At 44.1% G+C, this 13,035-nt stretch overlaps 1 protein-coding gene across 10 annotated transcripts in view; it reads left to right on the top strand.

The window, feature by feature from the left end:
* FGFR2 (fibroblast growth factor receptor 2) overlaps positions 1-5,775 on the top strand; it is a 103,722-nt gene extending 97,947 nt beyond the window's left edge. For 4 of the 10 annotated variants that reach the window (XM_027112800.1, XM_027112799.1, XM_027112795.1 and 1 more), the window contains 2 exons: positions 967-1,072; positions 4,096-4,260. In XM_027112800.1, the coding sequence (XP_026968601.1) occupies positions 967-1,072; positions 4,096-4,260 (271 nt within the window). Of the gene's footprint in view, positions 1-966; positions 1,073-4,003 lie in introns of all 10 variants that reach the window. The other 6 variants (XM_027112802.1, XM_027112801.1, XM_027112792.1 and 3 more) reach the window with 4 other exon arrangements.
* Positions 5,776-13,035: the final 7,260 nt, after the last annotated feature.

Raw genomic sequence — 13,035 nt, 5'->3', positions numbered from 1 at the left:
CTCTCCTTCCAACCCTCAGAATTGACTAAGAAGAGGGATTGTCCCAGAGACCGCGGTCTCTCGGGTATCGTTTCACGGGATTTTATATCAGTCATTCCATGAGTGCTTTTCGGTGTACAGTGGACATCTGATGAATGGCCACATTTTATAGAATGTTATATAAAGGCATTTATTTATTTATTTATTTATTTTAACATCTTTATTGGAGTATAATTGCTTTACAATGGTGTGTTAGTTTCTGCTTTATAACAGAGTGAATCAGCTATACATAAACATATATCCCCATATCCCCTCCCTCTTGCGTTTTATTGTGTTCCTTGTCATTCCTGGTGCTTTCGCTGCCTTAGAGGGTCTGTCAGAACCCATCCTCAAGATAAGGCCTGGGAACCTAGGCCTATCCAAGAGTTAATCAGGAAGTGAAGGTACAGCCCAGTGACAGCAGATTAATTCATAAGCACCTTGCCTTAAAGTTGTAGTTTTCAAACTTCAGTTTTTTAAAACTGAGGAACCTTTGTTCAGAGTGTCAGGCAGATAACAGTAGAGCAGCTTTGGTCCAGGCAGGGGCGTGTGGGGAGGGAAGACCGGATTCCCGCCTGCTCCTCTAGGGCTCTTCCCACAGTGTGCAAAAGTGCCGTGGAAATGTGGTACCCTATTATAAGTCACTGCCACAGGGATACCAGAAGTCAGCCATGAAAACTCATGGAAGTGTCTCTTTTAATGGCATATATACCTTCCTAAAACGTTTTGGTTAACGTGATGTTTTTGTAAATCCAAGTGCCTTTCAGAGGAATCAAGCAGTGCCTCTTTTGGCAAAGTGGATCCCACCCCCTAATTTAGCTGCTAGGGAAGTTCTGATACATTTTCGTAATTGAGGACATCTCTCCATATTGACTATTAAGACTGGCTTATAGCCATGCCCCCTAGTACTTAGGGATTTAATTCACCGAGGAAACCCATCTCTTCCAGGTATATGATGATGCGAGACTGTTGGCATGCGGTGCCCTCACAGAGACCCACCTTCAAGCAGTTGGTAGAAGACTTGGATCGAATTCTCACACTCACCACCAACGAGGTAAGAACCTCCTTCCAGAAGCCCAGGGTCCTTGCTTGAGACCAGCACGGTTGTTGAAATGTAGCCTCCCCTGTTGGACTCTGGGGTATAGTTTATCCTTGTTCCACAGGGGTCAGACAGAGTGAACCTAAGTGTTCCTCCCAAATCCTGACTTTTCTCAGAACTACATCTTGAGAGTTCTGTCTCACAAAACCAGAGGCAGAGGACCCCACCTGAGGCTGTCCCTCACTGTGGCATGTGGATGGTGGGTCCAGGGTGCGTATATGTAGGGGGATGGGGAGAGGAAAGAAATGTCCGACTGCAGTGTTTGGGTTTGCGTGGGAAGGAGCTGGGGTTTCTGTGCTGGTTGCATTCCTTGCCCTGGTCATTAGGGTGAGGGCTGCTGGTCATTAGGGTGAGGGCTGCTGATGGTCCGTTACTGATGAGCTTGATGGGATGCATTGAAGTTGTGCCATTCCAGCTTCTACATGACACATTCCAGCTTCTATATAATGATGTGACCCTGCCTGGTCACAGCGTAAATGTACACAGAGTTTCCTTTAATGAGTGACTTACAGGATCTTTAAGTGAAAATTCATACCTTTTGTTAAAATATTTGTTTTCTAGAAAATATTTATAATCTATACCAACAAAAGAAACCCTTTTTTCTCACTCATTGTCCAAACTCGGCCATGTCAGTGGCTGCTTCACCATAAGGAGAGAGTCATCTCTGATTGTGGGAACAAAGTGGTCTGAGCAGGAAAGATGATAAACCCATCAAGGCCAGAAAAACCCCACAATAGGGAGAACTTATTAGTGAATGAATTAGAGATATTTAATGAGGATGTAGAACAGTGTTCCTCCAAACAGTGGGGGGGGGGGGGAGAAAAACCCTACAATTGTCTTAATAACAGCAAAAAAAGGTTAAAATTGCCTAAATATTTTAGAAGGAAAAGAATACCTTTATTTTAAAATAATGCACTTAATAGTTTCAGACTGATTTTTTAAAAAAATAATCAAATATTGTGATTTGAAGCCTCAAGCCAGCAATATTATCTGTGCGTCTGACTGTAGCTGATAGAGGGAGAGATTGCATTTAAACGAATACAGCTGACCTTCAGAAGTTGAAAGGAACAGTTCAAGGGAAAAAAAAAAAAACACCAACTTTCTTCTCCTGCCAAAATTGTTGTTTCTAGTATAAGTTCCTTTAACCCTAGACTTGGAATCCACTGATACCCCTAGTTTTTTTTCTTTTTTCCCTATCAGATCTGAACATTTATGGCTTCAGTCAGAAACTGGGAAAGCACTAAAGTTCCATTTTAATGATCCTGTGTCCGTGCTCTATGCTGTTTATTTATATATTTACATTAAAAGTGGGCCCATTTTCACCCTGAAATTTACATCTAGCATCCTAAAATTAAAAAGCAGAATGCCATATTGTCTAACGGATATAAAAATCGAAGTTTCTTTCCTTCTGAAAATCATTACCATATGCTGGAGAAAATTGGTTCCATTTAGGACAAAATTTCATTTTTATCATTGTAAGCAAAAGAGTTCTCTTTTGATGTGGTGGGCGTGTTTGTTTCCAGTTGTGCAGTTCCTCCTGATGTTGTTGGAACTGACACATCCCCCATTCTTGGATGGGGACTCTTTTTCTTGCCAAACCTGGTGATGAATTACAGGGGTGGTTTGGGTTTTGTTGTTTTTTTTTTTTTTTTTTGTCTTTTAAAATGTATAGTCGCCAACATTCTGTGGGCTCTTTTCTGATAACACTGAGGCTGGTTGTGCTGTGGTCTGCACTTTTTGCCCCCCTTCAGCAAAACCATGTGTCATAGTATTCTCCTTGGCTTTTGGGGGTGTGAGCAGAAGCACCCCAACATGCTAGCCCAGTTGAGGCAGTGATGCCCAGAAGTTCCCCAGTTTAGAAATCTTTTCATACTTTGCAGACCTTTGCTGTCGAGGGCCAGACAGTCAACTTTCAGCTTTATGGGTTTCTGTAGCAACCACTCAACTCTGCCATTGTAGCAGGAGAGCAGCCACGGACGATGTGTAAATGAATATGTCTGTGCTTAGATAAAACTGGATGGACCCTAAAATTTAAATTTAATGTGAATTTTGTTATTTTACATAGTTTTAATACCATGAGATGTTATTCTTCTTTTGATTTTTTTCCCAACCATTTCAAAATGTTAAAAAACCGTTCTTAGCTCACGGGCCACACAAGAGCAGGCAGTAAGCTCTCATCCTGTCTTAAGTCGGAAGCAATGTTATCTGGGGGCCATCGGGTGGGCTTTCTGACAGCAACACCGATGGATACTTCAGGGAGCAGAAGAGCCCTTTTTGAATTTCAAACCTTCAAAACGTTAAAACGCAACCTGCATTTTCCTAAACTGTTCTCCAACAGTCCATTGTGGGTGTAACAAACACGAGTATATCCAAGCCTTTTTTGAACCTGTTTACATTTTCAACTCAGAGAGCTTCTGAGAGTAATGAATTGCATCTGTGAAATTACCTGCTGAATGAAGACATATTCCCCTTAAATTATCCTGGAAACTACAATAGTAAAATGTAATTCGTGAAATAAATATTCATGGTCTCGGCTATGGAAAGGGGTCCCGGGCATCCACGACATCTTCTGTTTTTTCCATTTTGCTGGGTGCGGATTTGAACCGTGTCGTCTAACAAGCAGGTCCTTGGGTCTGTGCCTGTCGAGGTGACTGCTCAGCTGGGTGTTAACATTCCCTACTTGCCGATAGTTCATTTGAGATGGCTTGAGAAGAAAAGTGAAGGGCAGCCTAGAGGAGATAAAGTTGGGGTCTCAAGGTGGTCTTTGTGGAAGCCGGGGTGGGCAGGTCTCAACCTGCTGGGGGTGCCCCCATGTTGTCCCAACTCCCATATCAACGTCTCAAGAGCCTGCGTTTGAAATAAAAGTCTTCTCTTCGCTTCTTTCAGGAATACTTGGACCTCAGTCAGCCTCTCGAACCGTATTCACCTTGTTATCCTGACCCGAGATGAAATAAAACGTCTCTCTTCCCTTCTTTCAGGAATACTTGGACCTCAGTCAGCCTCTTGAACAGTATTCACCTAGTTACCCTGACACAAGGAGTTCTTGCTCTTCGGGAGATGATTCTGTTTTCTCTCCGGACCCCATGCCTTACGAACCCTGTCTTCCTCAGTATCCACATAGAAACGGCAGTGTTAAAACATGAATGGGCTTGTCCCCCGTCCGCAAACAGGGCGGCACCAGGAACCTAGCTGTACTGAGCAGGGAGGCCCTGCCTCTGGGAGCGTGTTGTCTTGGCTTGTGTGTGTATATGCATCAGAGGAGTAAATAATTGGAAAAGTAATCAGCACACGTGTAAAGAATTTGTAATCTTCACCAGGAGAAGAAGAATGTTTCTGGGGCAGTGGACTGCCATGGGCCATAACGTTCTGATGACCCACTGTGGGTACTGGCTGTGGACCAGCCAGACTCAAGGCAAACATGCATTCTGCATTTCTTGTGAATTTTGTAATAAATGGAGAAAATATATGTCAGCACATACTTATAGAGCACAATTGCAGTATATAGGTGCTGGGTGTATGTAAATATATTCAAATTATGTATAAATATATATTATATATTTACAAGGAATTATTTTTTGTATTGATTTTAAATGGATGTCCCAATGCACCTAGAGAATTGGTCTCTCTCTCTTTTTTTTTTAAATAGCTATTTGCTAAATGCTGTTCTTACACAGAATTTCTTAATTTTCACCGAGCAGAGGTGGAAAAGTACTTTTGCTTTCAGGGAAAATGGTGTAACATTAATTTATTAATGAATTGGTAATATACAAAACAATTGTTTATAGTTTTTTTGGCTTTTTTTGGTAATTTAAGTGACATTTCTATGCCGGCAGCGCATCAGACTAGCTAACCTTTTGCTTGGACTTAACTAGTTATCAGATCCTTTGAAAAGAAATATTCACAAACTAGGACTGATTTGGGGAAAATGAAGTTTTGATTTATTTGTGTTTCAACTCTGCTGTCAGATGATTGTTCTTAAACCACCTAAATGCCCATGTTAAAAAGAACTCGTGAATAAGAAGGCGTTTTGTTTTGGTGCAGCTCTGTCTTTGGGCCCATAAACGTTTAACTGGGCTCGCCAAGACAAATGGTACCACCGTTCTCTTAAAAAGATGCCTTAGTCCATTCCTCAAGGAGGGCCCTTCGTTGAGATGCTCGCAGAGTGTTCTGCTCTCCGGCAGCTGGCCTTCTGCCCCTGAGTTGCACGTTGATCAGATTAGCCTGTATTCTTCGGCGAATCTTCATAATGGCTTCCAGATTCATTGGCGACAGAGAAGCCTTTTAGAATCTTCATGTCCCATCGAAGAAAATGGAAACACCGAGTTGTTCTGCTGATAGTTTGGGGGATCCTTCCACCTTTTTAAGGAATTGCTTCCGCCTAGCAGGACCTCGCCAAAAGAATCCACGTAATGCCAACGTCAGAATACTGCCACGCTGTCCATTCTATAGGAAAGTGCTGTGTTTTGCTTTCGAAACACCTACTCACTCTGCTGTAGCCATGCAGCATGAATGGAGATGACACTGATTTTTAACGTGCTATGAAATTGGAGAAAGTATTTAATAAAGCCTGTTAATTTTTATACTGACAATAAAAATGTTTCTACAGATATTAATGTTAACAAGACAAAATAAATGTCACGCAGCTTATTTTTTTAATACTCGTGTCTTACCAAATGGTTTCCCGTGTTCGAAGGTGCCGACGCATGCTGTGTGGTGCGATTGTGCGGAAGGAAGGCAGAGCTGGGGGGGTCTGTTCTTTGCTACAAACGGTGTCTTGTCAGAGGGGTTGTCCGTGACCAGCAGTACCTGCAACAGGTGGGTCCAATGGAAAATCAGAAGAGGCTGGTTCAAGTCCTGGCTCCGTTGCTCCCTGGGACCCCAGGGGAGTCCGTGTTCCTTTCTGGGCCCCATCCGCTCCCAGAGGAGCACGTGAATGGCATCAGAGGGAGCTCTGCAAACGGGCAGCTGTTCTAAGGCTGGGAGGTATTGAGAGGGGAGATAGTCAGAAGGTCTGGATACTGGGCACCTTGAAATCTTTTAGGCTGCCTTCCTCATGATGTAGAATTTGCTTCAAAATCTCAAAAAGACAACTTGAACAAACTTTCAAAATAATTTTACTTATTTCCATGCCACCCAGAATCTGAAGAGGGAAAGGGCTTTTTTGGCCTCTTAACAAATGTGAATCTGTGACTCTTACGGCTTCATTATATTCGCTTGCCAGCCTCAACCCCAGGAAAAGGAGACAAAAACAATCCGGCTTCTGAACTTCAGCCACGCTCTCAGAACCTTCTGGGGCTGTTGGTGGTTAAAAAGTGCCGTCCTTGGCCAGAACTCAACTTTTCAGTTCAGAATAAAATAAATATTTCTCGGGCTTCCCTGGTGGCCCAGTGGTTGAGAGTCCGCCTGCCGATGCAGGGGACACGGGTTCGTGCCCCGGTCTGGGAAGATCCCACATGCCCCGGAGCGGCTGGGCCCGTGAGCCATGGCCGCTGAGCCTGCGGGTCCGGAGCCTGTGCTCCGCAGCGGGAGAGGCCACAACAGTGAGAGGCCAGCATACCGCAAATAAATAAATAAATAAAATAATAAATAAATATTTCTCCTGGGGGGAAAAAAAGAGAAGGTGGCACCTTTGTTCTGTTTGAGGCCATTAGTGGTAGAGTGAGGGTCTCACCAGCCAGCTGAAGCATGTCCTCAGCCTTCGTTGTGCATCTGCCAATCTCCTGTGCTATTTATTATCAGGACAGGATTATAATCCCACCCAAAAGAATGGGATTTAAAAAATAAGATAACACGGGAATTCCCTGGTGGTCCAGTGCTTATTAGGACTCGGCACTTTCGCTGCCTTGACCCGGGTTCAATCCCTGGACGGGGAACCAACCCACAAGCTGCGTGGCACAGCCAAAAAAAAAAAAGATAACATCGTAAATCAAGTCTACTTCAATAAAAAAATTAAAATTAAAAAAGGGAAAGCAGCCTTTAGTCACACGTGTTCAGGAAGATTATTCTGCAGCCCTCTGGCCATCTACACCAATGGGCTCCCCTTGGCCAGGCTGCGGGAAGGACTTGCTGGTTCTCCACATCCATGCAAATCCATGGTCCATCTTCTATACTTGTGAGACTGAAGGAGCGGTTTACGGCTTTTTACAATGTAAGCTATCTTGTAAATAGACAAGGTAGATTATACTCCTAGCTGTTGGCCCTTTTAGTTTTAGAATTAGATTTGTCATCAAGGGAACGAAGGTAATGTGGTCCATGAGAAGGATGGGAGCTACTTCTTTTTTGATACCTACCCCAAATAACCCGACACGGGCAAGGCTTGGTAAGAATCCTGGAGCATAAGGCTTCCCCCTGCCCCGCTTAGCTTAGCCCACCTCCCACCCTGAGACTTAAGGAAACAATGGGAATGAGTAGAAACACAGTGTGATTGTCATCGAGACATGAAGAACCAAAAGTCGCAGGCATCTTGGTGAGGAAGGAGGGGTTCCTGACGCTGCTGTCTCCAACCCGGAAGCGGGGTGATTCGAGAGACTGCTCAAGGTCTAGCTGGTGGCGAACTTGGAAAGGATGCGTGGATGGAGAAGCACGGTGGAGAAGTCAGGCCTTCAGGGGCGTTGGGTGGATTCCCTGAGAACCAGGTACCCTTTTCTCCTCTCAGCTTCTCCATCCCTTGTTACCTCAGGGAGCTCGCCTCCACCAGATGTTTTGGGAAGTTCCTTGATGCCACGCATAGGAAACTACAGCGTGCAGTTACAGTAAACAATCCGACAGACTTGAACAGCTGAGGATTGAGGACCCAGGCCCCATTCTGGAAACAAGATGTTGGTCTGCTAGCTTGTACTGTATAATTGAGGCTCTAGGAGGGCTAGGTACAGAGACCACTATTACAGATCAGGAATTTGAGGGTCTGCTTGAGGTTCCTAAGGGTCACATGGCTGGGAGATGGTCTAAGTAAACAAGGCTGCAGCCTTATGCCGTCCAGGAGGAAGACGATGGATGGTGGATTGGGAGGGAACTGGATTGGTTTATTTCTTATAGCTGGGTGATGTCGGGCAAGTCCTGGATTCTTTCTGGACCTTCGTTTCCTCAGCTGTAAAACTGGTTATCACCAGTGTCATGGTCTTACCATGGGGGCTGCCCGTAGGAGCTTAGCTCAGCTCTGGCAGGTGGTACTCTATTAATAAACAGTTTTCTCTTCCTGAGAACCTGTTTTTGTATATTTGTGGTTTTTTAGTATATATTCACAAGATGGTGCAACCATTACCACCGTCCAGAACATTTTCCTCACTCCAAAAAGAAGGCCTGTCCCAGTTAGCAGTCACTCCCCACTGCCCCCTTCTCCCAGCCCTGGCAGCCACCCATCTGCTATTTGCCTGCTCTAGCCATTTCACATAAATGGAATCATATATGGCCTTTTGTGTCTAGCTTCTTTCACTTACCATAATGTTTTCAAGGTTCGTTCCTGTTGTAGCGTATATCAGTACTTCATTCCTTTTTTGTTGGCAAATCATATTCCATTGTGTGGATAGGTACACATTTTGCTTATCCATTCATCAGTTGCTGGGTATTTGGCTTGTTTCCTCTTTTTGGCTGTTACGAACAGTGCTGCTCTTAACATTTGTGTACAAGTTTTGCGTAGTCGTATGTTTTCGTTTTTCTTGGTTGTCTACCTAGCAGTGGGATTGCTGGGTCCTATGGTCACTCTGTGTTTAACCTTTGAGGAACTGCCAGACTGTTTTCCAAAATGGTTGCACTGTTTCGCATTCCCATTAGTGTATGAGAGTTCCATTTTCTCTCTGTTCTTGCCAATACTTGTTATTGTTCATACTTTTTATTATAGCCATCCTAGTGGGTGTAAAAGGTCTTCCTAAGATTTCAATAGCTGAGGAAATAAGACTTAGATCATGGATCAAGGTACATAATAGCTACTGGGTTTTCTAAAACAAGATATTTCAGTGAATTGGCTGGCTTTTGCACCTATAAACTGGCCAAGATAGCTAAGAGGGCTCAGCGGAGCTTCACGGAGTAGAGGGCCTGAGAAATTGATCAATTCCATGTCTTTCCTCTTGACTGAGAAAGGAAGGAAGCACTAACACGTGATGCAGAGGGACAGAGATTCTTTCTGGCTGGAATCCTTGAGTGCCTCTCTGCCCCATGTCCCCAGTTTTATAGCAAATAAAGTCTAGTGAGCTTGAGCAATCCCCTGGGACCGATTAATGCACCATTACTTATGTATGCGCATTGGAGTCGTCCTTATCCAGCCTGCATTTTGATGTTATTTATTTTTTGATGTTTTTGAAGATGAAAGCGAAGTTTATGTTCTCTCACGTTTCATTCCTTGGAAGCCTTGAAATGACTTGGCTGGGCAAGGACTACAGAAGCCTTCCACGTCTTAAGTGACATTCTGGAATGGGGCCCCTCTGTGTCCTCTTTTCCTCAGGGTTTCCGGGGGTTTTGATGAAGCTGCCAAACACTGTTCCAATGTTGGCCACTGAAGCAGCCACACCAACTGTGGCAGCCCCAGCACCAATAAACTTGGCCGCTGCGTCGGTGTCCCAGGGGCTTCAAAATTGCCTCCAAGGCCTGTCTCACAGGTCACATGAGGTGCTACAGAAGACAGTGGATATGAGGACAGTCAGTGCCAATCATCTGGAAACTCCAGCAGCCCTTGCCATCCTCCCGGGACCTTTGAAATAAAAGGCAGTGGATTTCTTTTATTTGCAAAGTTGAATTCTAGGGTATGTAGTTTAGTGACGGAATTAGGCTTAAAATACATTTGCAGGTAAGTAATCTATCTCTCTTCCTGTGACTCAGGATACTGCCTTCTGTTGGGTTGTGTGTTCTTGAGTCTCTTTTTCCCTCTAATTCTTTAGTTGACGGCACTTAACTGAATCTTGCCTGCATCGCTTACAAGTCAAAATCCTCAGCATAACGTACTTGGAAAGGGACAGATTTATGGATTTATAAATTAAGAATAAAGGAGGAAATGTTTTCTTGGTCTGTAAATGGCGTGACAAATGATCCCTTTCTCGAGTGAGAGTTGAATTCAGTGAGATTTTACTAAACACAGTGCCTGCTACGTAGCACTCAAATGTTAGCTGTTCTTTTACTTATCTATCGATCGAGCAATCTAGATGTAGACAGACATAGATGTAGAGACAGATATAAAGAAAAATACACGTACATGTGTGTGTTTATAATTGTCATTTTTACCGAAGAAACTTATTCATGAAATTGCTAGTTAATTGTGAATTTCACTAGGACCACGTCTCCCCCACTTTTGTAAACAAACAAACAAAATAAGTTTTAAGTCAGTGAAAATAATGATCAAAATTTTTTTAAATCATGAAATTATGTTTACAACAGTGAACCTGTTATGTTCCCCTTTTATTTTTTTTATTGAAGAATAGTTGATGTACAATGTTAATTATATTCCCCTTTTAAAACAAGCATTTGCTCATAAATACTGCCAGGCAAGGCAATGCCCTGGATGAGCTTTAAGGGACGATTCGATGCTTTCAGGACTGTACCAGCCAAGCTGGTGAAGCGTTTACGTACCACAGTTAAAAAAAAAAAAAAAAAAGAAGCAGACCAGACCAAAAATGTAAAAGTTTGGAAGGGTTTTTTGCAAGGGAAGCTCCTCTCTGGCTCTGCATGTGATGTCGTTATAAGCAGATCAAAACTGGTACCGTGACAAATGGAAATATCACATGGAAAAAATAGAGGAGGCCTGAAGCAGTGCTGTCCAAGGATTATGGTTGTAAATTGTTCAGGGGCGGTCCCAATGAATCTTCGAGAGTTGTGAAGTTAGCGTAAGTTCCCACACAGGGTTGGAAATGTTGAAATAAGCTCTCTCCGTTCTGTGGGGAAGTTCATCAGGGAATCTGGCCGACTACAGGCATCTCTCATTGCTGCTAATCGTACTGTAGAAGTTTAAATGGGAGAAGATGGCCAGAGCCTTATTCAGAATAGGAGCTGCCTTTTTACATTGTTTTGTGAGTTGACTTGCTGCCTCTTCTGGAAAAAGGCTAACTGTATCTGTGCATATACTAACACAGCAGGGGAGGAAATCAGAAACCTAGACTCCTTCCTGGCCTGGTCTTTATTCCCCACGAGACTAGCCCTTTGGTTGCTTCTAAGTGGATTTAGATTTAACCAAAATACAGAAGTTCCTGGTTCATTTTGGCCATCACCCCGTAGTAGCCAGAGCCGGGAATGAAAAAGGCAAAGACAAAACGTTAAACCAGAAACTGGCAGTGAAATGACTGGGGCTAGGGGTGTGGCTAGTGGGGGAGCTTGTCTCGCTCTCGTGCAGCACAGGGGTGGACAAACTATGGCCCACAGGCCAAATCTGGCAGCCCACCTGCTGTTTTGTACTGCTTGCAAGCTAACCATTTTTAAATAGTTGAAAGAAAATAATAAAGATGTATCTTGTGACATGTGAAAATTACATAACCCTCAAATTTCAATGCCTATAAATAAAGTTTTATTGGCACACAGCCATGCTTATTCATTTATCTGTTGTATATGGCCACTTCAGTGCGTATTCTATCGGAGAGCTGAGTAGTTTCAACAGAGACCAAATGGCCCACAAGTAAGGATATCTACTGTCTGTTACCCTTTAGAAAAAAGTTGATGGACCCCTGGTTTAGATGATGATGTACCAGGTGGATGCCAGGCCCATGCAAGTGGCTTATGGTCAAGGATAGTAGCAAATAACAAGGTTCTGAAATTGGGGGATGCTTTCAGGATCAGGGTCCACTTGAAAGGCCTGGGCAGGTGGGGATGGAAGTCATGAAAAATACCCTTTGGCCAAGCGGGATGTTTTGAGATCCTTTGGAGACAGTTAGCGGCCAATGTGATGTGTCAAGACAAGCCTTCCTGGCGCCGTTTCTCCCCTGGAGCGCCGTGTACCAGCATGCCCGGTACTCTTCCAAACAAGGTTGCCACAGACAGCCCCAAACCAAAGCCTAAATAAATAACGTGGTTCTTTCAGAAGCGGGGAAGGAGAGCGGTTGACATTCGGATTTGAATGATGCTTGTTTGGCAGGAAGTAAATCTGATCTCTCCCAGCGAAAGAGCACCTTTGGACCGTCACACTCTGTATTCCTCTGCAGGGCTGGGACACTGTGGTCAGGGGGCAGGGTGGCCCTCCTTACGGTCTTGTTGGCTGGACCTTATTTTCCATCACTCCGGTGTTCTCACGTGCATTAAGATTTTCATGGATGAGATGGTAGGCACACATTCTGGTCCAAGCTTCTCCCTGAACACAAAGGCCGTCAGAGGACAGATCACGTTGGTGCTGCCTGAGTTCACCTGGACCCATCACTGAGCGTGACTTCTGTTTGCTTCCCTAAATCTGGAGTTAAAGTTATCTCTAAAGGTCAGATTGCTGAAGGCTTGAAATGACAGAGCCCCTTATCCCATAAATCAACAAGCGACTCTCCCACGTACACAGATCCAGAAAAAAAAAAAAAAAAAAAACCTACATATGCAATAAATGTATGTATGCAGGTAATAAAAATGCTTGGATCTGGTCTCAGCTTTTTCCTTGTCTTCTAAATGAGGTTTAAAGAAAATCAAGCACTAAGCCCTTATTTTTCTGACCTGAAAGCAGGTGAGTTTAGTCAAGTGCAGGATATATGACATGAAGGGGACCCCTGGGAAAGGAAGCCGGGGCGTGTGTAGCTGCTCTGGGGAAGCTGAGCCTTTGGCAGCTCCCCAGAGTGAAAGCTGGGGCGGGTGCGAGGGAGAAGGCGAGGATGTAAGTGGTTATCCCTTGAAAGGTACACATTGTTGGCCTGAGCTGATTTACATGGCACCTGTAGACCCAAAGAGAACCTGAGAAGGGGCCCCCGGGCAGCGGCCGGGCGGGGATTTGTGGTTGCCTGTGTGTGTGCACACGCACCACTGTAGATGAG

Source organism: Aethalodelphis obliquidens, unplaced genomic scaffold (genome assembly GCF_003676395.1).
Source record: "Aethalodelphis obliquidens isolate GAN/ISIS:26980383/991018 unplaced genomic scaffold, ASM367639v1 scaffold11, whole genome shotgun sequence".
In the NCBI taxonomy this organism is placed as follows: domain Eukaryota; kingdom Metazoa; phylum Chordata; class Mammalia; order Artiodactyla; family Delphinidae; genus Aethalodelphis; species Aethalodelphis obliquidens.
The sequence above is the reverse complement of the archived record's forward strand: the minus strand, read 5'-3'. Positions and strand labels throughout refer to the sequence as shown.